This window comes from Ahaetulla prasina, chromosome 15, assembly GCF_028640845.1.
Source record: "Ahaetulla prasina isolate Xishuangbanna chromosome 15, ASM2864084v1, whole genome shotgun sequence".
Classification (NCBI taxonomy): domain Eukaryota; kingdom Metazoa; phylum Chordata; class Lepidosauria; order Squamata; family Colubridae; genus Ahaetulla; species Ahaetulla prasina.
The window spans coordinates 9,265,575-9,290,238 of record NC_080553.1 but is presented as its reverse complement, the minus strand read 5'-3'; the positions used below and the strand labels follow the sequence as shown (position 1 = coordinate 9,290,238).

At 45.3% G+C, this 24,664-nt stretch overlaps 1 protein-coding gene across 5 annotated transcripts in view; it reads right to left on the bottom strand.

Annotated features, from left to right (window-relative positions):
• ARVCF (ARVCF delta catenin family member) overlaps positions 1–24,664 on the bottom strand; it is a 404,277-nt gene that overhangs the window by 192,629 nt on the left and 186,984 nt on the right. The window contains exon 1 of one of the 5 annotated variants that reach the window (XM_058158409.1): positions 2,446–2,542. The exons of the other annotated variants lie outside the window; for them this stretch is intronic. Coding sequence (XP_058014392.1) covers positions 2,446–2,463 — 18 coding nt within the window. The 5' untranslated portion in view covers positions 2,464–2,542. Of the gene's footprint in view, positions 1–2,445; positions 2,543–24,664 lie in introns of those variants that run through there. 5 annotated transcript variants of the gene reach the window in all.

The following is a 24,664-nucleotide window of genomic DNA, read 5'->3' as shown; positions in this document are numbered from 1 at the left end:
AAATAGAAATATATGAAAACTGTATTATCTCTGATTTCTTTCTTTTTCTTACTTTATGCTAGTTTTTTAATTTTCCTTTTTAAAAATCTTGCATAAAATTATGCACATGAATGTCTGACTGTCTATATCTATTTATCTGTCTGTCTGTCTATCTGTCTATCATCTACTCTCTCATTTATATCTATTTATCTTTCTTTTATATACTCTTATCTATCATTTATCTACTCTGTCTACTGTATTTATATCTATCTATCTATCTATCTATCATCTATCTATTTATCTATCTATCGATCTATCTATCGATCTATCTATCTCTATCTTTATCTATCATCTATCTATCTATCTATCTATCTATCTATCTATCTATCTATCTATCTATCTATCTATTCTCTCTCTCGTCTGTCTATCTATCTATCTATCTATCTATCTATCTATCTATCTTACTCTTAACTATCTATCTATCTATCTATCTATCTATCTATCTATCTATCATTTATCTATTCTATCTATCTATCCATCCATCCATCTATTCTCTCTCATCTGCCTGTCTGTGTCTGTCTGTCTGTCTGTCTGTCTATCTATCATCTATCTATCTATCTGTCAATCATTTAACTACTCTATCTATCTATCTATCTATCTTCTATCCATCCATCTATTCTTTCTCATCTGTCTGTCTGTCTGTCTGTCTGTCTGTCTGTCTCTATCTATCTATCTATCTATCTATCTATCTATCTATCTATCTACTCTTATCTATCATTTATCTACTCTCTCTCCCTCCCTCCCTCCCTCTCTCTCTCTCTCTCTCTCTCTCTCTCTCTCTCTCTCTCTCTGTCATCACACAAGAGATGTCAAAAGAAAGCATGAAACAAACAGATCCAAATTCCAAAAAGATAACAGTAGATCGGGCTGTTCAATTTCAAGAAAAGGACAAATTCACAATAGGAGTTGTGTTATGACACCCTCTTTCCAGATCCATCAAGCATGCCAGGGAAATGACTCAAAGGAGTTGCTAATGGATTCTAATTTGCCCGCTTCACACTGGTTCTCCCTTTGAAGTTCCTTGGTGGGACCACAATGGCTTTAATGTCCGAGCACAGAATGTCTCTCCAGGCTGGAATGTTCCCATGCGGTCTTCCAAACACTGACTTTTTCTGAAATGTCAAATTTGTGTCCAGTTGTTCCTCTCCACACACAGACTGACCTCTTTGTCTCCTCTGGAAAACAGGAGGACATCAAGATCGGAGGACAACACATCCAATGTGGCTTGCCAAAGAGTGTGTGTGTCAACTGCTGAAGGAGCAGTCATCAACCAGCCATCAGTTCATTGGCCATCAACGGGCACATAGAGATCAACAACATGTTTATGTCTTCTTTAATACCATCGCAACTTCGTTTTACAAAAGTGTCTGACTCTGAGTTTGCTGATTTCAGTGGAAATTAAGAGAAAATCCTCACTGTGGGTCGGGGGCGGGGGAATACGTTTTTCTCTCCAAAAATAAATTTTACACATTTTATTTGCCTCTAGGCACTTCTCCATCAGATTCCAAGTTTTCATTCTGTCTAACAGCCACGTTTCCTTCTCGCTTTCAGACCACTACATCATTTGTATGGAATCTTTATTTTTTTTTCCCCTTTATTCGTTTAGCAGGGTTTAAAGGACTGCATATTATGGTTTTAGCAGGGTTTAAAGCAGGAGTGAAATCCAGCAGGCTCTGACAGGTTCTGGAGAACCGGTAGTGGAAATTTTGAGTAGTTCAGAGAGCCGGCAGCAGAAATTTTGAGTAGTTCGGAGAATCGGCAAATGCCACCTCTGGCTGGCCCCAGATTGGGGTGGGAATTGGGATTTTGCAGTATCCTTCCCCTGGAGTGGGGTGGGAATGGGGATTTTGCAGTATCCTTCCCCTGCCACACCCACCAAGCCATGCCCACAGAACCAGTAGTAAAAAAATTGGATTTCACCATTGGTTTAAAGGACTGCATATTATGGTTTAAAGGACCATAAGGAAGGCTGAGCGCCAAAGAATTGAGGTCTTTGAACTCTGGTGCTGGAGAAGATTCCTGCGAGTCCCAAGGCGATCCAACCCATCAGTCCTAGAGGAGATCAATCCTGACTGCTCTTTAGAAGGCCAGATCCTGAAGAGGAAACTCAAACACTTTGGCCACCTAATGAGAAGGAAGGACTCCCTGGAGAAGAGCCTCATGCTGGGAACAATGGAGGGCAAAAGAAGAAGGGGATGGCAGAGAACGAGGTGGCTGGATGGAGTCACGGAAGCAGTTGGCGTGAGCTTAAATGGACTCCAGAGGATGGTAGAGGACAGGAAGGCCTGGAGGAACATTGTCCATGGGGTCGTGATGGGTCGAACACGACTTCACAACTAACAACAACAAAGAACTGCTTATCTCCCATGAAGACTCTAGCAGCTCACAACTATCCATAAAACATACTTTACAATCCAGATACATCTTCTCAGCTCAACCCCCATCTTAAGTCGATGCTTGGCGGAAGAGACAGTTCTTCACTTCCCCACAGAAGGCAAAAGGAGAAGGGATTCCCCGGACTTCAGGTGGTGTAGAAAAAGAGCAGGCAGAGCTGAGGGGAGGCAGAGTTAAATGAGTCATAAGCCTAGAATCGTTACATTCCACAAACGGTCTAAGCTCAGCTCCTCTTGAATTCTGTTATGTTACCCTTATCTGGGGCCAATTTATTGTTGACTAGGTTATCGTCATAAGCTTATGCAATACATTTTCTGAACCACAATTTATGAAATTAATGTCAGGTGGGAAAAAAATCAGGATCACACAGTTCAGAAGCTTTATTGCTTCAAGCTATGTGTTGTGTCTCGCTCGCTCCCCCTGCCGCAGCCGGGCCCTCTTATCTCCTGCCAGACGCTGATAGTGCTGAAGAATGTCCTGGTATGCCTCCAGCCCCCAGCCCTGGCACCATGCCCGGACAGGCCGAACAAACAAACCTCCCTCCGATAGCATGTGCGCCTGAAGCCAGCCACGAGCTGAGATTACCAACAGCTGGAGACGAAACGATACAATGGATAGATCCACGCTTCCGGAGAATGGAGAGGCGACGTCAGCAAAAGGAAGGGAGGGGCAGGCCTGGATAAGTGCTGAGTCATGGAGCCACACCCCATGGCCTATATAAAGGATCTGCTTTCTGGCATTCTCTGAGTCAGGCAAAGTCTAACTTGGATTGCTGAAGTCACTTCCTGGTCTCCTGCCTGCCTTGAGAAGTCTGATAGGACTTTGGCAGAGCTGCAGAGGCACGCTTGATATGGACTTCCCCGACCCGGCCGTCAGCGGAGGAGTGGGACACGACACTATGCACAAGAATCTCGTCAACTGAAGTTCAACACCAAATTGGCACCAGATAATGGCTTAAGGGAATGCAAGAGGGGTTGGACTTGAGACCATTGGTGGCAACGTAATGACTCTTAAGTCTAGGCTGATGACTTGTTTAACTCCATCTCCCAGCTTTGCATTCTTCTTCTCCTACAGAGGGAGGAAGGACTATGGTGACCACCGAGAAGGCAGGCCTCTGAAGTCCCATCAGGTGCAACATTTAAGGGACAGGATGTGGAGCCTGTCTGCCCACCCACTCTATCTAACTTAGTAGGGTGGGCAGACACTCTCAGACCAGATGCTGGCTTCAAAAATTTTAGCAAGGGGTACTCTGCCTGATTGCTGGGTGGGCGTGGCCATGGTGGGCTTGGCCTAGTCAGCCTTCTGCACCATGGAGGGGCATTTTTGCCCTCCCCGGGCTCTGGAGGCTTTCCTCAAGTCTCCGGGAGGGCGAAAACAGCCTCCCCAGGCTCTGGAGGCTGGAAACCAGCCTGTTTCCGGCCTTCCCAAACTTCCAGCAGGCCCGTTTTTCGCCCTCCCCGAAACCTTCGCGTGTGCCCTGCACTTACCTGCATCCAACATGGGCAGCCCGGGGACTCCTGGGCGGAGCAGGGTGGGTGGGCGGGGCCAGCCAGGAGTGGGATTTGGGGGTTCTCCGAACTGCACAGAATCTTAGCTAGAGGTTCTCCCGAACCCTGCGAACCCCCAGCAGCCCATCCCTGCTCCAAGTAGGTAACCAAGTAGGGCTTTAAAGGTAATAACCAGCACCTTGAATTGCACCTGGATAGAATTTTTAGCCCTTTTTTCAAACAATTACAAAGAAAGCTGGGGTTTCTTCCAAGTAGCACTTTTTAAGAGTTTCCCTAACCCAATACATGGGCCTGATGCAGTACCCCAGTAGGACCCTGACCCTAATTAGAAGTCTGCATATTTAAGGAGACTGCCAAACGGTCCTTGAAGCAGCCAGCTTCGGGGACACTGCCGTCTATTTGCAAAGTCATTTTGAGCAGTGTGCAATAAAATAGTGACATAAAATTGTCGAGGATGCTAAATGATAATAAAAATCATTACCCTGTTGTGGGTTGAGATTAAAATACTTTAAATAGTATCACGGCCTGCCTTTAACACGGGAGAAATACCTACGTAGAAGCAGAGAATATTTCTTACAAACAATTGATCTAACCTAGATGGGAAATGGTGATCTTCCATTTCATTGAAAACCCTAACTCGGTTTTTTCTTGGAATAAATGACCAACAGTAGAATTGAGGTTGACTCAGCCTTCCATCCTTCTGAGGTGGGTAAAATGAGGACCCAGATTGTTGGGGGGGGCAATAAGTTGACTTTGTAAATATACAAATAGAATGAGACTATTGCCTTATACACTGTAAGCTGCCCTGAGTCTTCGGAGAAGGGCGGGATATAAATGTAAATAATAATAATAATAATAAAAAAATAGGGGCAAGAGGCTGACTCAGCTAACCGCTTAGAGAGGGCTGTAAAAGCACTATGGAGCAATATATAAGTCTAAGTGCTATTTCTATTGCTATAAAAAGGTAAAGGTAAAGGTTCCCCTCACACATACGTGCTAGTTGTTCCCGACTCTAGAGGGCGGTGCTCATCCCCGTTTCAAAGCCGAAGAACCAGCGCTGTCCGAAGACGTCTCCGTGGTCATGTGGCCGGCATGACTCAACGCCAAAGGCGCATGGAATGCTGCTACCTTCCTACCAAAGGGGGTCCCTATTTTTCTACTTGCATTTTTTACCTGCTTTCAAACTGCTAGGTTGGCAGAAGCTGGGACAAGTCACGGGAGCTCACCCCGTTATGCGGCAGCACTAGGGATTCGAACTGCTGAACTGCCGACCTTTCGATCGACAAGCTCAGCGTCTTAGCCGCTGAGCCACCATATCCTGCTATTGCTATAGTTAGCACAAATCTTTAATAATGGATGTTCATGCTAGGCCATGGCTTTTTCAACCATGATTTGTGGAATAAACCATGCTAGATCATGCTCAGCTGTAAAACATGGGTTACAAGCCACATGAGCTGGATTCATACCACACACTAAACCCAAACTAAGCAAGTCAAATTAGAATGATGCATGGTGCTGGTGTCCTATTTTCAACGAGAGGAGGGGGACACATTTTACTGACAGAAGAGAATATTTGCAGCTCAGGGTTGAAATGAGGGGTCTTTGGTGCTCTCTGAGCTTGGTGGTTTTCTTGCAGATATTTCATGACCCAACTAGGTAACATCATCAATGCTGAAAAGGAGTGGAGTTGGCAAGGAGGAGGAGGAGGAGGACTGAAGGATCCTTGGTGCTCTCTGAGTTTGGTTGTTTTCTTGTAGACATTTCATGACCCAACTAGGTAACACCATCAATGCTGAAAAGGAGTGGGGTGGTGGTGGTGGAGGAGGAGGAGGAGGAGGAGGAAGAAGAAGAAGAAGAAGAAGAAGAAGAAGAAGAAGAAGAAGAAGAAGAAGAAGAAGAAGAAGAAGAAGAAGAAGAGGAGGAGGAGGAGGAGGAGGAGGAGGAGGAAGAGGAGGAAGAGGAAGAGGAAGAGGAAGAGGAGGAAGAGGAGGAAGAGGAAGAAGAAGAAGAAGAAGAAGAAGAAGAAGAAGAAGAAGAAGAAGAAGAAGAAGAAGAAGAAATGAAGATGATGAAGAAGAAGGTAGTAGAGGAGCAGGGGAGGAAGAGGAGGATTGAGGGGTCCTTGGTGGTCTCTGAGCTTGGTTGTTTTCTTGCAAACGTTTCATTACCCAACTTGGTAACATCATCAGTGCTAGCAATGAAACATCTGCAAGAAAACAACTAAGCTCAGGGACCACCAAAGACCTCACAGAACTCCTTCTGCCTAGGAACAGATTCACCAAGTGTTCCTGTGGATACAAATGTGACATACAGTGTAGAGAGCTTCTACCTGTAACAACTTAAAAACAGCGTGGGAATCTCAGTGAAATACTGGCAGGGCTGCAGGGCGAAGAGTTGAACGTCTGCGGGAAAACATCTAGCGGCGGCCGCATCTGTTCAAGGAACAGCAGCAGTCAAAGAAGTAGAATAAAAAGGTTGTTTCACTTGAGTTCACTGAGTTGAGGGAGGGTGATGCAATTTTGACTCTGGGTGATTCAGTTTCCACAAATTACCGAATGGAATTAAGAGGAAAAGCGCTCCGATGAATTGAGAGCCTGAAAAAGCTGGAAGGCTGAACTCTCCCTGACCTCCTTCAGCTGGAGAATCCACCCTGACCCAGTGGAACAGAAGGGCTCCAGACAGGCTCTTAAAAGACAAGTGCAAGTTGATGGTCCATAAAAGAGGCAGCCATGTCAGTGCAAAACAAGGCCGGCGGGCTAAAAACTGCATGTGCCCCCTGACAGTCTATATTTGCAGAGCCACACCTGCCTTTGGCCTCTTTAGAGGAGAATAAAAAAATCACTCTGGAAGGCAGGAGCGTGTTTCAAGCATGTTTGGGTCGCCGCAACATTAAAAAAAGATGTTGAGACTCTAGAAACAGGGGTCAGCCAGCTGCGGCTCTGGAGCCGCATGTGGCCCTTTCTCCCCTCTGCTGCGGCTCCCTTTCACTCAAAATATGCGTCACAACCGCCGATGTGCGACACCTGCCAGCACGCGATTGATTTGAGCTTTTCAACCCCCGGTAGGCCAACCATGGATAAATCCAAGAAAAGAAAAGGTTCCGAAGAAAACAGAACATTTAATTCAACTACATATGCTAGTTTTGTGGCCGCTCAAGAAATATTCAGGCACGGGAAGGGCTTTGTGGTTCCCGGTGTTTTCTTTTCTGTGGGAAACTGGTCCAAATGGCTCTTTGAGAGTTTAAGGTTGCAGACGTCTGCTCTAGAACAGGGGTGTCAAACTCAAAGCCCATGGGCTGCACCTGGCCCACAATGTGGTCAGATCCGCCCCGCGGGACAATCCTGAAAAATGTAAGCGGCCAGCTTGCGTTACTTCGACCCAGTGCGCAGAGGAAACATTGCCAGCAGTTTGGGGAGTGGTGTCCAGCTGGCCACGCCCACCCAGTAGACCACGTCCACCTCTGAGGTCAACCACAGCTCTGATGCGGCTCTCAATGAGATTGAGTTTGACACCCCTACTCTGGAAAGAGTGCAGAGAAGAGCAACAATGAGGAGTAAGGGACCGGAGGTTTAAAAAATACAAAGAACAGATGTAGGAACTGGGTATGCCAATAGCCTAAAAAGAGAAGGATTAGGGGTGACATGATAGCAGTCTTTCAATATCTGAGGAGCTGCCGCAAAGAAGAGAGGGTCAACCTATCCTCCAAAGCAGGGGTCTCCAACCTTGATCCCTTTAAGACTTGTGGACTTCAACTCCCAGAGTTCCTCAGCCAGCTTTGCTGTCTGAGGGACTCTGGGAGTTGAAGTCCACAAGTCTTAAAGGAACCGAGGTTGGAGACTCCTGGTCCAAAGTACCTGAAGGTCAGGACAAGAAGCAACGGGTGGAAACTAATCAAGGAGAGAAGCAACCTAGAACTAAGGAGAAATTTCCTCTGGGAGTTGAAGTCCACAAACCTTAAAGTTACTAAGGTTGGAGACCCCTGGACTAGAAGACCTCCAAGGTCCCTCTTCCAACTTCGTTATTCTGTTAATCTGTTAAACTAATAACATGACTCGGGGTGGGTGGGAGGGATTGATTGCAAACACAAAATCAGTGGTGGAATTCATCCGGTTCGGCCCGGTTTGAGCGAACTGGTAGTTAAATTGTTGGCTGGCCCTTCCCCTTCCCGCCCCGCCCCTTCCAGGAGTCGCACATGCCCCATTTTGGCTCCCAGGTTAAGTGCAGGGAGGCCTACTAGGCCCAAAATTTGGCACAGGGGGACGTGTCCCCCCGTCCCATTTTCACTCCCAGGAGGCTTCAGGGACCCAAAACGGGGTGCGGGGGGAGCGCACCCCCCCGCAGCCCATTTTTGCTCTCAGACATTTTTGCCTGTCACACCCCATGGCCACGCCCACCATGGCCACGCCCACCCAGCTGTTCATTAGGACAGAGAACCGGTTGTTAAATTATTTGAATCCCACCACTGCACAAAATCAAGCAGAATTCCTATCCATGTTACGTGCTTAGAAGGAGACCCGGTTAAAATCTCAACCCTGATTAAAACAGTTGCCGTGTTTTTCTGGAGTCATCGCCTAGAACAAGTAGAGCAGACAAAGCGAAAACAATCCGGATTGCCAACAGCAACAACGACTTCCTCGAAAGGGATAAAAGTGAAATGAAACACAGCTCAAGCAAACCGATTTTCATCTCTTTGAATCAGCGTAGGAGGTGGACATTTCTTAAAATGGAAATATTCAATAAACAGAGGTATCTCAGCTTCGGTTTCTTTTCCTAGGTATTTGACCATGAGGGGTAAATACATTGGCTCCTTCCTTCCTTCCTTCCTTCCTTTCATCATTTATCTGGCTGACTTTCTCTGAGCCTCTGGTGGCTCAGACTGCTAAGACAGTCTGTTATTAACACAGCTGCTTGCAATTACTGCAGGTTCAAGTCCCACCAGGCCCAAGGTTGACTCAGCCTTCCATCCTTTCTAAGGTAGGTAAAATGAGGACCCAGATTGTTGGGGGAAATAAGTTGACTTTGTATATAATATACAAATGGATGAAGACTATTGCTTAGCATATTGCTGAGTTTTCGGAGAAGGGCGGGATATAAATGCAAATTTAAAAAAAATATGCATTTGGCTGGCAGTTAAAAACAGGATAGTCCTCAACTTATGACCAGAATTAGTTGACTTATGACCAGAATTGGAATCAGAATTTCGTCCCAAAGGTGCTTTTTCAAGAGGCAACTGGACTTTCTGGGTTTTCTTTGAAGACGTTTCGCTTCTCATTCCAAGAAGCTTCTTCAGCTCTGACTGGATGATGAGGAAATGAAAAGATTTATACTCCCTTGCAAACAGTTGGTCATTCACATTCTTTTAGGGAGTTGTTGAGGCCACTTGGAGGTTTGTCTGTGTCCTCAGAGTCACCTGAATGGTACAAATGGGTGTGGAGACTTCTTGGAACTGCTGAAAAAACAGCCAAAAAAAAAAACAACAGCCAAAAAAACAGACATGTGCAAACCGGCCAGCTGGTCTTCAGGTTTTGGGAGGTCTGGTTTGTGCACATGTACACATTCACACACATTCCGGTTTGGGCATTCGATGCTGAAAAGGTTCGCCATCACTGGTTTAGGGTCTCCTGCTCAAGCAGAGGGTTGGATAGAAGACCTTCCAACTCTGTATTCCTCTGTATTCTATTCATCACAAAACCCTGCTCTTGGGTCTATCTTTGAATGTTCCAGCTGTGGCTTTTTGTAGCAATAATTTGTATTTCGCCCTTTAAAATTCTTTCACATCTGTTCTGCTCAACCGTTGTTGAACTAAACAGAACGGGGGGGGGGAATATCGTGTTTGCATCAAAAAATTAAAAAAAAGGCACGCTAAACAGCACAAGACCTTGGAGGTTGCTCCTCAAAGAGATGGAAAACTATTGATTGCACAATATTGGAAGAAAGAAGACTTACCTACAATTGGAGAATGGATTAGTAAAGTATCAAATTTAGCAGAAATGGCAAAAATTTCTGCCTACTTGAAAGACTGTACACAAGAAAAATATATTTTGGAATGGAGAAAGTGGATTGATTATATTCAAAATAAGTATCAGATTAAAAAATATCAATTAGTTTTTGAGTGAAGTTAGGAATTGCTATGTATTAGAGTTTAAGAAAGAAGGGAATTGATAGTGTGATGGTGTGATGGTGTGAAATGGAATATGTTTTATGTTATACTCTAGATTATGTTTGTTAGTTACACTACCCTGTATTCTGTTCTGGGAAGTCTCGGGGGGGAGGGGGGATATGGGGGGGAGGGAAAGATTATAAATTGATTGATTGCCATTGTACAGGAATAATGGTAGAATTAAACAAGTTGGAATGGTGTAAAGTCGGGACCGCTCGGTAACCACTCCCGAAGGGAAAGGGTAAGGAAAGAGGAGTAAAGAAGGAAGAAAGTAGGTAGGCAGGTAGGTAGGTAAGAAAGAAGGGAGGGAGAAGAAAGGATAGGAGGAGGAGAAAGAGGAGAAGATAGAGGGTTAGAAAGGATGGTAGTGAGAAGTGGGAAAGAGGAGGGGAAGTAGGAAAGCAAGGAGAAGGATGGTGGGGAAAATCGAAGAAGGATGAGAAGGGTAGAAAGGATTAAGGGAGGGAGTGGCGGTCGAGCAGCCCTGATTGAGCATAATTTGAGTATAGGATCGATTGTTGGATAAGTGATTGTATTGTACACTGGTCAAATTGTGGGAATTATTATGGAAAATAAAAATAAAAATTGCCTTGAAAAAGAAAAAAAAAAGATGGAAAACAGGGACCACACTGAGAAATTTAATGCCGGGAGATGTTGTAATGAAGGCTGAATCTCAGTTGGGTGGTAGATGGGCGTAAATGATAACCCAGAGGGAGCTCCGTCAACTCCCCGATCTCAAGTCCTTCCGCCGCGAGCTGAAGACGTTGCTGTTTCGAAGAGCAGGACTAGCTTGAATGTAGTTTTAAATTGGGATTTTTAAAAAAGGGGTTTAAATGAGGTTTTAAATTTGTATTTAAAAGTTAGAGCATCAATTGAATTTAACTATCTATTCTTTTAGCTGTTTTTTATGTATTATATGTTTTCTGTTGTTTTTGGTTTTTTTGACTGTGAACCGCCCTGAGTCCTTCGGGAGATGGGCGGTATACAAATATAATAAATAATAATAAATAATAATAACACCAAGGGTTCTGATGATTGGGAGAGCGCGGAAGGTTGGAGTTGATAGGGAGCTGACACAAATTGGCAGGAACAGGGGTGAAATGCTCCCGGTTCGGACCGAATCACGCGATCCGGTAGCGATGGGGGTGGATAGTTCGGAGAACCGGTAGCAAAAATCCCTGTCCCGCCCCACCCCACCCCCACCCACACCTCGCTGTTCCTCTTCTCTGTCCCTGAAGCTCTCGGTGGTGGTACAGCTGCAAATGGCCTTAAGGGCCATTTTAGGGCCGGTTTAGCTCACGCTGGTAAAAGCCTGTTATTAAGAACACAAAGCCTGCAATTACTGCAGGTTCGAGCCCGGCCCAAGGTTGACTCAGCCTTCCATCCTTTATAAGGTAGGTAAAATGAGGACCCAGATTGTTGGGGGGGGCAATAAGTTGACTGTAAAAATATACAAATAGAATGAGACTATTGCCTTATACACTGTAAGCCGCCCTGAGTCTTCGGAGAAGGGCGGGGTATAAATGTAAACAAACAAAAAAAAGTGACTGCCGCGGCGCTTCAAAGAGCCGCACTACAGCTGATCAACGCTGTAGGTGGCTAGTAAACCAGTGCCGCTATTTTTAAAGAAAGTAGACCAGTGCCTCCCAATAAAAGGCAATTGGTAGACCGATGCCTCTATTTTTAAAGAAGGTAGACCGGTGCCACCCATAAAAAGGCAATTGGTAGACCGGTGCCTCTATTTTTAAAGAAGGTAGACCAGTGCCTCCCATAAAAAGGCAATTGGTAGACCGGTGCCTCTATTTTTAAAGAAGGTAGACTGGTGTGCTCCCAAGTTTTGTACACTTTATTATTTTTATTATTTATCATCTCAGTTGGTGACCGCTGCCCTAAAGCACCTAAAGGCAGGACAAGAAGCAATGGGTGGGAATTAATCAAGGAGAGAAGCAACCTAGAATCAAGGAGAAATTTCCTGACAGTGGGAACAATTAATCGGCGGAACAGGTTCCCTCCAGAAGTTTTGGTGCGCAATCACTGGAGGTTTTCAAGAAGACTGGGCAGTCATTCATCCAGAATGGTCTTGGGTCTCCTGCTTGGACAGGGAGTTGGACTTAGAAGACCTCCAAGGTCCCTTCCAACTTTGTAAGTCACAAAGCAAGAAGCCAAGAATATGCACCGTTCAGTCGTGAAATCTGAACCGGTTTACTACTGGTTCGCGTGCTGCTCACACACAAGCACAGTGCGCACTACGCACCAAATGCTCTTTTTTTTTAATAAAAAAGTTTTATTTTTACAATCATATCCAACAGCTCATCAGTTGTACAGTTATATACAATTAGTCGGGCTTGCCCAGTCACCACCCCCTCCTTTTAGCTCTCTTCCCTCTTCTACTTTCCAGACCTTCCTCCCCTTCTCTTATCTACATCCTCTCCTCCCTCCACCCTACACCTTCCTTCTCCCTCTTCTACCCCTCTTCCTTCCTCTTCTCCCTCTTCTATCCCTCTTCTCCTCTTTCCTACCTCCTACTCTCTCCTCTTTTCTCCCTCCCCACCATTCTAAAATGGTAACTGGGCAGACCCGACCCTACATTAATTATATTTATACATCTTCAATAATCCCTGTACATTAACCATCACTCCATCTCTACCCTCAACCCCCAATTCCCTCCCCTTAACCCCACCCCACCCCGACTTCCCAGAACAAAATGCAGGGTATCAAAACTAACAATCATAATCCAAAATAAATCCTAAATTATAATCTCTAGTCACTCCACACATAATCACACTCTCAATTCCCCTCTCCTTCAGAAATATATCTAATACAAAATACAAATGCTCTTAAAAGCCGAATAGGTTGTAAAAAATGCTTTTAAAAGTAAAAAAAGGCTCTGATGATAGCGCAACTCAGCGCCCTTTTTTAAACTTTTAAAAGCATTTTTTAAAAGAAGCGGCAAGCAGGCAAGCAGGCGATTGGGTGGGCATGGGCGGGGGGGGGAGGGATTTTTGCTACCGGTTCTCCGAACCACCTGCCGCCATCGCTACCGGATCAGCTGATCCGGTTTGAACCGGAAGCATTTCACCCCCTGGCACCGTCCCAAACACTCTTTTTTCCCCCCCTCTTCATCTTGATTCGAAAACGAGATGTCTGAAATTAAAGCCCCATGTTTACACACACTATCCTGCATTTAGAACCTCCGTCCTTATCTGTTACTACCTATGAAGTTGTAATCTGAAATTATTATTGAATGGCTCCACTGAAGCTAAAGCTAGATAAAAAAAATTTGGTAGAAAGGTTCCAGGCCTTTGCTTACAATCTGAAAGCGGGCAGAGAAAAGGATTAAAAGAAAAAGAAAAAGAAGATCAAAAAGAAAGATAGATGAAACTCACTCCCAGAGATAGCAAGCTGAAAAGCCAACTTGTACGAATCTGTTCAGCTCGGTTGATTGAGATTTTCTCCCAACAGGATAAGGTTTCAAAGTGGTTATGAATCAAGATCCAACATGAGCCAACAAATCCAAGATAAACATGTATTTGCCGCAATCTCTCCCAGCCTCAATTTCTTAGCCAGCTCAGTTTTTGATGTAGGATTTTCTACTCAAGGGGGTATTATCCTTTTACAGAGACTCTTCCTATCAAAATCTGTTCACCACAAAACCGACATTGACTTTCATGCTATTGCAATTCTACAATGTTCTCAAACCATCACTCCTAGGCAACTTAGAACTGTGGACTGTTGGTCTGAGGCTCCCCAAATTTATCAACAGGAGGTCTAACCTAGAACTATTTAAGAAGGAAGAGTCTTGATGGTGAGAAACATTAATCAGTGGAAGGGGTTGACTTCAGATGTTGTGGATGCCCAATCACTGGAGGTTTTCAAGAAGAGACTGGACAGCCACTTGTCTGGAATGGCATAGGGTCTCCTACTTGAGCAGGGGTTTGGACAGAAGAAGACCTCCAACGTCCCTTCTAACTTCTTCTGCATTTCGTAAATCCTCAAAATAATATAAACAATCATTTAATATTTCCAATACCCAATATCATAAATTCGAGGTGTTGTGACATAGAAGAAGAGCAGTGGCAGGAAACGGGTATGTCTACCCAATTGGTAGACATACCCAATTGGGGATGTGGTGGCTCAGCGGCTAACACGCTGAGCTTGTCGATCAGTAAAGTCGGCAGTTCAGCGGTTCGAATCCCTAGAGCCGCGGAACGGAGTGAGCTCCCGTGACTTGCCCCAGCTTCTGCCAACCTAGCAGTTCGAAAGCAGGTAAATATGCAAGTAGAAAAATAGGGACCAGCTTTGGTGGGAAGGTAACAGCATTCCGTGCGCCTTTGGCATTGAGTCATGCCGGCCACATGACCACGGAGACATCTTTGGACAGCGCTGGCTCTTCAGCTTTCAAACAGAGACGCCTGGAGTCAGGAACGACTAGCACGTATGTGCAAGGGGAACCTTTATCTTTACCTTTTAGTTTAATGAAAAGAAGGACAAGGGAAGACATGATAGCAGTCTTCCAATATTTGAAGGACTGCCACAAAAAAGTGTGAGGTCAAAGCTGTTATCCAAAGCCCCTGCAGGCAGGACAAGAAGCAATGGATGGAAACTAACCAAGGAGAGAAGCAACCTAAAAATGACAGTGAGAACAATCAACCAACGAAACAACCTGACTCCATCAAAGAAGCTCCATCACTAGAGGATTTTAAGAAGAGATGGTATAGAGTCCCCCTCCTTGAGCAGAGAGTTGGACTAGAAGACCTCCAAAGTCTCTTCCCACTCTGTTATCCTGTTATCTGGAACAGGGGGAAAAACTTGTGCTCTGCGTAGGGGAAGTAACTGATTATGAATGGAGCTGCCAGAAGTTGATTAATATTAGATGGATAACTCGGCAGCTGGTGATTGTCTACAATCTTATATGCCAATTAAGAGAATTTCTGAATCAAAATATCGACTAAGGCCGTGAAATGTAGACCTCCTAGAAAGAGGTCGATGTATTGACGGGTTCTCAGTGCATTCAAGAAATCTCAACCCTTAAAAAAGCAGAACAACTGTTTTCCATGTGCAAGCCACATGGCTGCAAAGCATTAATTCGCTGAGTACCACAGGGCTATTGCACATATTGACTTACTAAGTTAACTACGGTTGTTCAATAAACTACAATTAGCTAAATTCATACAAAAAAGCCCGAGCCACAAAATAATGGCCTCACACAAAAAAAAGGAACCAGATCGAAATAAATTCCATTCTTGCTTGGAATAATGTAGGAAGCCAAGAAGTGAATTGGGGATGGGGGGAGAGAACATAGACTTCAAAAGCTTTCCACGATTAATAGTTTTTAATTCGGACTCCTTGGTTGTTGTGGTCTGCCAGCAGCCAGCAGAGCTGGCAATGGAGTCGGACACCAATGGGGCTGAGATGGGGCCAGGGCCATCGGGGAATGAGGTGCGGACTCCAGAGACTGATAGTAGTGAGGCAGAGGAACAGGAGGATCCTGTTCCTAATGCACGCATGAGAAGAGTTGCCAGAAGTCAAGAGCAGCTCAAGCAGAGAGGACAACTCGGGAGTAGGGCCAAGAGATGATTGGCCCCTCCCATAAGGCTTAAAACAGACCAGCAACGGCGTTTGGGCTTTGCCGGAAAACAACATTGATAGCTTTGTCTTCTTGCATTTATTTTTGTATTGGTGTCTTCTGAACGTTTGCCAAGAAAGGCCTTTGGCAGTTTGCCTAATTTGGACCAAGGTTGGTGATAGGACTGAGGAATTTGTGTTGGGAGGAATTTGCTGTAATTTAGTTGAACGAGGCTGGGAATGAAGTAATTCTCAGCTGTTCGAATAAGGTTCGCTTGTTTTTACACTGACTGAGTTTCCTACTACCTACTCGGGCCTGGGTCAGAACATTGGTGCTCTCGGAGCTTGGCTGTTTGCTTGCAGGCATGTTATTATTCGTAGCAACGTTACCTAGTTGGATCATGACACATCTGCAAGCAAACACCTAGGAACTTCATACCTCAACCCTGAGCTACTTCCCTTCTCTTCTCTTAATCAGGTTGATTTGTTCGGTATTTCAATATCAGCCTAATCTACAGACTCTGGGTGGTGTACCGTAAAGTCATCAATAACAGAAAAGCAGAAGAAAGAAGAAAATAGCAAGCATGTTGGAGTATTAATAGGCCTCAGTGTTACTCATATAGGTACTTCTACATGTAAGTACTTCTGTAAAAGTGATGGGTCCTTGGTGCTCTCTGAGCTTGGTAGTTTTCTTGCAGATGTTTCATTATCCAACTAGGTTACATCATCAGTGCTAGAAAGGAGTGGAATTTGGAGGAGGAGGAGAACTATGGGATCCTTAGTTGTCTTTGCATTTGGTTGTTTTCTTGGAGACGTTTCATGACCCAACTAGGTTACATCATCAGTGCTACAAAGGAGTGGAGAGAAGGAGGAGGAGGAGGAGGAGGAGGAGGAGGAGGAGAAGGAGGAGGAGGAGGAGGAGGAGGACAATGGCAACTGTGGGGTCCTTGATGCTCTCTGAGGCTGGTTGTGTTTTTGTAGACATTTCATGACCCAACTAGGTAACATGATCAGTGCTAGAAGGGAGGGGGGCTTTGTGGAGAGGAGGAGAAGGAGGAGGAGGAGAAGGAGGACAACTGTGGGGTCATTGGTGCTCTCGGAGCTTGGTAGTTTTCTTGCAGATGTTTCATGACCCAATTAGGTAACATCATCAGTGCTAGAAAGGAGTGGGGTTTGTGGAGAAGAGGAGGAGGACAACTGTGAGGTCCTTGGTGCTCTCTGAGGTTGGTTGTGGTCTTGTAGACATTTCATTACCAAACTAGATAACATCAACAGTGCTAGAAGGGAGTGGGGTTTGCAGAGTGGAGGACGAGGAGAAGGACTGTGGAGTCCTTGGTGCTGACTCAAGTTGGCCGTTTTCTTGCAGACATCTGCAAGAAATGATCTGATGATGTTATCTAGTTTGGGCAAGCAAACAACCAAGCTCAGAGAGCAGCAAGGACCGCTCATTTCAACTCTGAGCTACAAATATTCTCCTTTTCTTATTACTTTTAAAGGCATAACCACGTATCTACAGACATCGCGATCAGCAGACCCAGAATTCAACTGGTCTACGGTTTTGCTCTCGTCTGTGTTTCTGGCAGAAGACCAGAATCATCCGGAGTAATTCAATTCAGAATACCCCAATTTTTTGATTGTTGGATATCTGATTTAAAAAAGAAAAAAAAAGAAAAAGAAAAACCCATTGGATAAAGTAGGTGGATAAAACATCTAGTTCCAATATCCTCCTGCCAAATTCCTTGAGCAGCAAGATAGAGAAACGGCTCTCGCTGTTTAAATTATCCCATCCCCGATAGGCAGACGCAAGTCACAGCAGGAATTAGTCTTTTTCCTTTTTTCCCCCCAACTATTTTGTGGTACTAGACAGATGTTGAATTTTTATTTTTATTTTAAATCCGTTTTCTTTTTCTGGAAGGGTTTGGACAACCAGTCAAGATTCTCGGAGGGGCTTAATTTAGTATAAGCTTGGCTTCCGTTCAGAAGAAAACCGGGAACGATAAAGAGAAAGGGAGAATTTTCGTTTGATTGGCAATTTTTTCTCCCCTCCCCAACTCTGGTGTTGGCTCCGTATCCAAATTTCCTTTTTCTCTCTATGTTATGTGGGGGTTTCAATTCGGCTGGATAAAAACACGGAGAATATCTATCTATCTGTCTGTATCTATATCCAGTGTTGCGCTGCTTGGGGTTTGGGAGAGCCTCTAGCTAAGATTCTGTGCAGTTCAGAGAACCCCCAAATCCCACTGGCTCCGCTCACCACACCCCTCCCAGAAGTTCCCACACGGCCCGTTTTGGATGCAGGTAAGTGCAGGATGCGCGCGGAGGCTCAGTGGGGCGAAAAATGAGCCTACCGGAAGTTCAGGAAGCCCGCTTCCGGCCTCCAGAGGGCCTCCGGAGCCTGGGGAGGCAGTTTACAGCCTCCCAGAGGCTCGAGGACAGCCTCCAGAGCCCAGGGAGGGCATAAATGGCCTCCTGCTGTGGTGCAGGAGGCTAACTAGGCCACACCCACCATGGCCACACCCACACAGCAACCGGGCAGAGGACCCCTTGCTAAAAGTTTTGAAGCCCAGCCCTGTCTATATCTATATCTATCTATCTATACAGCTATATATCTACAACTGAAGATACAGTTCTACAGAGGAATGATTGAGTCTGTCATCTGCACCTCTATAACTGTCTGGTTCGGTTCTGCAACCCAACAAGACAGACACAGACTTCAGAGGATCATTAGAACTGCGGAAAAAACAATGGCTACCAACCTGCCTTCCACTGAGGACCTGTATACTGCATGAGTCAAAAAGAGGGCTGTGAAAATATCTACAGACCCCTCACATCCTGGGCATAAACTGTTTCAACTCCTACCCTCAAAACGACGCTATAGAGCACTGCACACCAGAACAACTAGACACAAGAACAGTTTTTTCCCTGAACGGCATCACTCTGCTAAACAAATAATTCCCTCAACACTGTCAGACTAGTTACTAAGTCTGCACTACTATTAATCTTCTCATCGTTCCCATCACCCATCTCCTTCCACTTATGACTGTAACTTGTAGCTGTATCCTCACGATTTATATTGATATTGATTGTTTCCTGATTGCTTGTTTGTACCCTATGACTATCATTAAGTGTGTACCTTATGATTCTTGATGAACGTATCTTGTCTTTTTATATACACTGAGAACGTATGCACCAAGACTAATTCCTTGTGTGTCCAATCACACTTGGCCAATAAAGAATTCCATTCCATTCCATTCCATTCCATTCCATTCCATTCCATTCCATTCCATTTCTTCTATTCTATTCCATTCCATTCCATTCCATTCCATTCCATTCCATTCCATTCCATTCCATTCCATTCCATTCCATTTCTTCCATTCCATTCCATTCCATTCCATTCCATTTCTTCCATTCCATTCCATTCCATTCCATTCCATTCCACTCCATTCCATTCCATTCCATTCCATTTCTTCTATTCTATTCTATTCTATTCTATTCTATTCTATTCCTTTCAGAAATTAAATACAGTTTTTGACTTACAACAGTTCACTTAGTGACCAAACAGCACTGAAAAAAGTGACTTGTGACCAATTTTCACACTTACAACCACTTACAAGCATCGACATGGTCTCGTGATCAAAATTTAGACACACGGCAACTGGTTCATATTTACGACAGGGTGCAGTGTCATGGAGGGGGGGGGTCATGTGATCCCCTTTTGCGACCTTCCAATGAGCAAAGTCAATGGGGAAGCCAAGACTTACTTAACGACCGTGTGACTCACTTAACCCTGGCAGGGATTCGCTTAACAACCGTGGCAAGAAAGGTTGTAAGGTGGAGCAAAGCTCACTTAACAAATGTCTTGCTTTGGTGGTTCTTGACTTGTGGTCCATGGACTCTGGGTGGGGGGCACAATGTCATCACGGGGGGTGTGGGTGTCAGCTAAGGCTTGAAGAAATGTTATGGTTAAAATCTTGAGTTAAGTCTTGGGGGTGCGTGGCCACAAAAAGGTATTTAAAGGGGGGGGGTCTACGATGAAGAAAAGGTTGAGAAATACTGTCTCACTTAGCAACAGAAATTCTGGGGCTCCCTTGTGGTCATAGGTCAAGGACGACCTGTATAAAGCCAGATTAGTAAGGTAAAGGTTAAGGTTCCCCTCGCACATATGTGCTAGTCGTTCCCGACTCTAGGGGGCGGTGCTCATCTCCGTTTCAAAGCCGAAGAGCCAGCGCTGTCCGAAGACGTCTCCGTGGTCATGTGGACGGCATGACTCAATGCCAAAGGCGCACGGAACGCTGTTACCTTCCCACCAAAGGCGGTCCTTATTTTCCTACTTGCATTTTTTACGTGCTTTTGAACTGCTAGGTTGGCAGAAGCTGGGGCAAGTAACGGGAGTTCACGCCGTTACGCAGCGCTAGGGATTCGAGCCGCTGAACTGCCGACCTTTTGATTGACAAGTTCAGCGTCTTAGCCCCTGAGCCACCGCGTCCCTACTGATTAGTAAAGAGACATCTAAATAAGGCCAGGAGGCTGAATGGATTCTCCGATTGAATCGAAATAGATCAAAGACCAACGGTAACACTTTGAAGTGGCTTCGGAGTAGATTTCTGAACCTAGCCAAGGCCCTGCAGAGCTCCAAATTATGCATGCGTTGAGAGATTACTTAGCATAATTTCCTGCTTAAAGATGAAATATGCATCGGGTTACATTTGCCACGAGTTGGTTGAGTGACTCCCAAGGATGTAACGATGGTCCCCAAGAGATGCTTACATGGTGACAAAGAAACAAATGCTTATAATCCCAGCGAACGGGAGCGTAAGGCTTGCCGAGATCTGGAGTAAACAAAGTCCTTCTGATTGTATGGAGATTGACCTGCCGAGATTGGCCCAAGCAAAAAAGAAGAGGAAGGAAAAATTAATTGCTTTTTTGGTGTGTGTGTGTGACTCACGGGCACGCTTCTGTCTTGCTCTTTTCCTATCCCGATTTTGAGAACTTGCTTCTTTTAAAATCCAGAATGAGTGGACCAAGAGCAACTCCGGTAAAGGTAAAGGGTATTGGTTCCCCTCGCACATATGTGCTAGTCGTTCCCGACTCTAGGGGGCGGTGTTCATGTCCGTTTCAAAGCCGAAGAGCCAGCGTTGTCCGAAGAAGTTTCCGTGGTCATGTGGCCGGCATGACTCAACCAAAGGCGCACACAGAATGCTGTGACCTTCCCAACAAAGGTGGTCCCTATTTTTTCTACTTGCATTTTTTACATGCTTTTGAACTGCTAGGTTGGCAGAAGCTGGGACAAGGAACGGGAGCTCACCCCGTTACGCGGAGCTAGGGATTTGAACTGCTGAACTAATAATAATATAATAATAATATCAGAGTTGGAATGGACCTTGGAGGTCTGCTAGTCCAACCCCCTGCCCAGGCAGGAAACCCTACACCATTTCAGACGAATGGCTATCCAACATTTTCTTAAAAATTTCCAGTATTGGAGCATTTACAACTTCTGCAGGCAAGCTGTTCCACTGATTAATTGTTCTAACTGTCAGGAAATTTCTACTTAGTTCTAGGTTGCTTCTCTCCTTGATTAGTTTCCACCCATTGCTTCTTGTTCTACCCTCAGGTGCTTTGGAGAATAGTTTGACTCCCTCTTCTTCGTGACAACCCCTGAGATATTGGAACACTGCTATCATGTCTCCCCTAGTCCTTCTTTTCATTAAACTAGACATACCCAGTTCCTGCAACCATTCTTCATATGTTTTAGCCTCCAGTCCCCTAATCATCTTCGTTGCTCTTCTCTGCACTCTTTCTAGAGTCTCAACATCCTTTTTACATCGTGGCGACCAAAACTGAACGCAATATTCCAAGTGTGGCCTTTCTAAGGCATTATAAAGTGGTACTAACACTTCACGTGATCTTGATTCTGTCCCTGTTTATGCAGCCCAGAATTGTGTGGGCTTTTTTGGCAGCTGCTGCACACTGCTGGCTCATATTTATTTATTTATTTATTTATTTTATTTATTTTTCACATTTATATACCGCCCTATCTCCCTAGGGACTCAGGGCGGTTCACAGGCAATTAAATGGTTGTCCACTAGGACTCCAAGATCCCTCTCACAGTTACTACTATTGAGCAAGTTACCACAGTTAACTGCCGACCTTTCGATCGACAAGCTCAGCATCTTAGCCCCTGAGCCTCTGCATCCCTAAGTTAAGTTAGTACCTAACTCCGGTAGACCAGTTCAAAAATTCAGACATTCTGAATCACACAATGTCAGGCACAAAGAAACAGGTTACGTTCCAATTAATGGATTTATTGCTCAAGCCTTATCACAGGCAGTCCTTAAAGTTATAACCACTTGTTTAGTGAGCGTTCAAAGTTAGAACGGCACTAGAATCAATTGCTGGGCGATGATGTCACCTAGTTGGGTCATGAAACGTCCACAAGAAAAAAAGCAAGCTAAGAGTGCACCAAGGATCCCACAGTCCTCTTCCTCCACCTCTCCGCAAACCCCTTCTAAGCACTGATGATGTTACCTAGTTGGGTCATGAAACGTCCGCAAGAAAACAAGCAAGCTCGGAGAGCACCAAAAACCACTCATGTCAACCCTGAGCTACAAATATTCTTTTTTATTATTTAGCTCTTTGTCTGATCGCTCAGGGGATCTCATTTGAGTTTACAGACAGGGAACAGGTTGAGCTAAGAGCACGGCACACACACTTCTTACTGTTCTGACCTAGGCTCCCTTAAAAAGCAGGAAGCAGAGTCTTGGTCCTGGCAAAACCTCTTTTATTTACAGGACTGTGAATTCCTTTCATTCACAGTCAGCAAGGCCTGTCCAAACAGTTTTTCAAAGGCATATTTATCAACACAGACCTAATCTCGCTTGGCAAGCTGCCACCTAACTTGTTTCCAGACCGCAGTACAAGGCAAAACTTGACACAGAGTCTCTTAGAGTCACGAACAGAACTTTCTACTCTTGAAACGACCGAACGAACAAATTGTTTCCTGCAAAAGCTCACTCGACATTTGCTCCTCTTTTGTTTCCTATGGGAGGGGCCAATCATCTCCAAGGCGTGGCTTTACTCCCAAGTCGACCCTGCTTTCTTCATTGTTCTTGTCTTCTGGCAGCTCTATGCATGCGTACACTGGGAACAGGCTCCAGCTGCTCCTCTGCCTCGCTGCTGTCTAGCTCCCTCTCTGCCTCCGACGCGGAGCCCTCGTCCGAGCTTTCCCCAGCCCTCAGGTCTGGCACAAGTTCCTCCCCAACCTCCTCACTGTCCGACTCTGCTGCCAGCTCTACTGGCCACCAGCGGGCCACAACACTTACATCTTTAGAGGAATGAATGGCGCACCACCATTTCGAATTGCAAGAGAGACATCTGGGGCCCTAAACTATAAAGGCATTATGCTGTCTGACTAGGATACGATCCAGGCAGATGTAAGGCATTCCCCTCCCCGTTTTTAGCAAGGCTGCGAAAGTCTCTAAATAATGTTTATGGCAATTATGGTAGCAGGTCTGCCAGCCCCAAGTGCTGCAATTCCAGATGTGAAGGTCATTCTCGACACTTCATAAATAACCCAAACCGCCTTCTCTTCTACCTCCTTTTAATCTCCCCATAAAAAGGGGAAAGCTTGAAAATGTCACCTCTTGTTTACTTCTCCATCCGTACTGCTTTCTTGTCTCTATTTAGCAGTCGCTTCTTTTTTTGAGAGAATGGAAGGAGAAATCAAAAACTACAAACAACAACAACAGCAAATGATGTCTGATGGATTCTCCATCCTTTCGATCTAATTTCAATTTTTTCTCCCCTCCCTCCCTTCCAGAAATAATGGGTGGGAATAAACGGAGTTCGCTTAGAAATAAGATTTGATTGTTTTGTCTTGGGAGTCAATCAACCATGGCAAGAAACATTTAAGAATTTCCCGACACGGCACAGCTGATCCCCCCCCCCCTCGCTGTTCTACTTACCTTCCCAAGCCTCCTTTTGACGTGTACTGCGCATGCGATCCGGTAGCAAACCAGTTCAAATTTCACCACTGTCTGGGATACCATGAACTTTATGACTGTCCCCAAACGGCAATCCTACATTGGACCCTGTCATGAGCCTGTGTTGTGGTCCGCCGGCAGCCTGTAGAGCCGGCAGCAGAGTCGGACAGTGAGGAGGCTAGGGAGGAACATGGGCCAATCCTGGAGTCTGGGGAAGGCTCAGATGAGGGCTCTGCGTCAGAGGCAGAGATGGGGCCAGGGCCATCTGGGAGTTATGCGCGGACTCCAGATCCTCTAGAGTCGGACATCAGAGAGGCAGAGGAACAGGAGGAGCCTGTTCCTAGTGCACGCATGCGCAGAGCCTGCTAGAAGGCAAGAACAGTTAAAACAAAAGGGACGACTCAGGAGTAAGGCCTGGAGATGATTGGCCCCTCCCATAAGGCTTAAAAAAGGAGCAAAGGCACGTGGGCCCTTTGCAGGAAAGCAACGTTGTTAATTCTGTTCCCAGTCGGTATCTCTCTTTGATTCTGGACTCAGGGAGATAAAGATTGGGGATTATCCCAAAGGACTTCTCCCGAAGGACTTTTTGCAACTAACTGAGACTCAGCTGTGAATGAATGTAATTCACAGCTGTTGCAATGAAAGAGGTTTTTGGGACTACTCGTGTGTTTTAATGACTCAGGAAGCCTAGGTCACAACAGCCTGGTTCTCTGGAACTGCAGGGTGGACTTTCTGACAACCCTTGCCCTAATAGACCACCTACACCAAACTATATAGGTGCATCTTGGTTTAGGAAAAATTAAAAATAAAAATTGTTGAGTCAACTCTGGGTGACTTCAAGGGTAACTCCATCCAATGCCTTCAGCTACAGATGAGTTAAGCCAGGGGTCTCCAACAGCAAACAGCAAAGCTGGCTGGGGTATTCTGGGAGTTGAAGTCCTCCAGGCTTAAAGTTGCCAAGGTTGGAGACCCCTGAGTTAAGCAACCTTCTGAGAGCAGCATTTAACACTGGGGCGGAG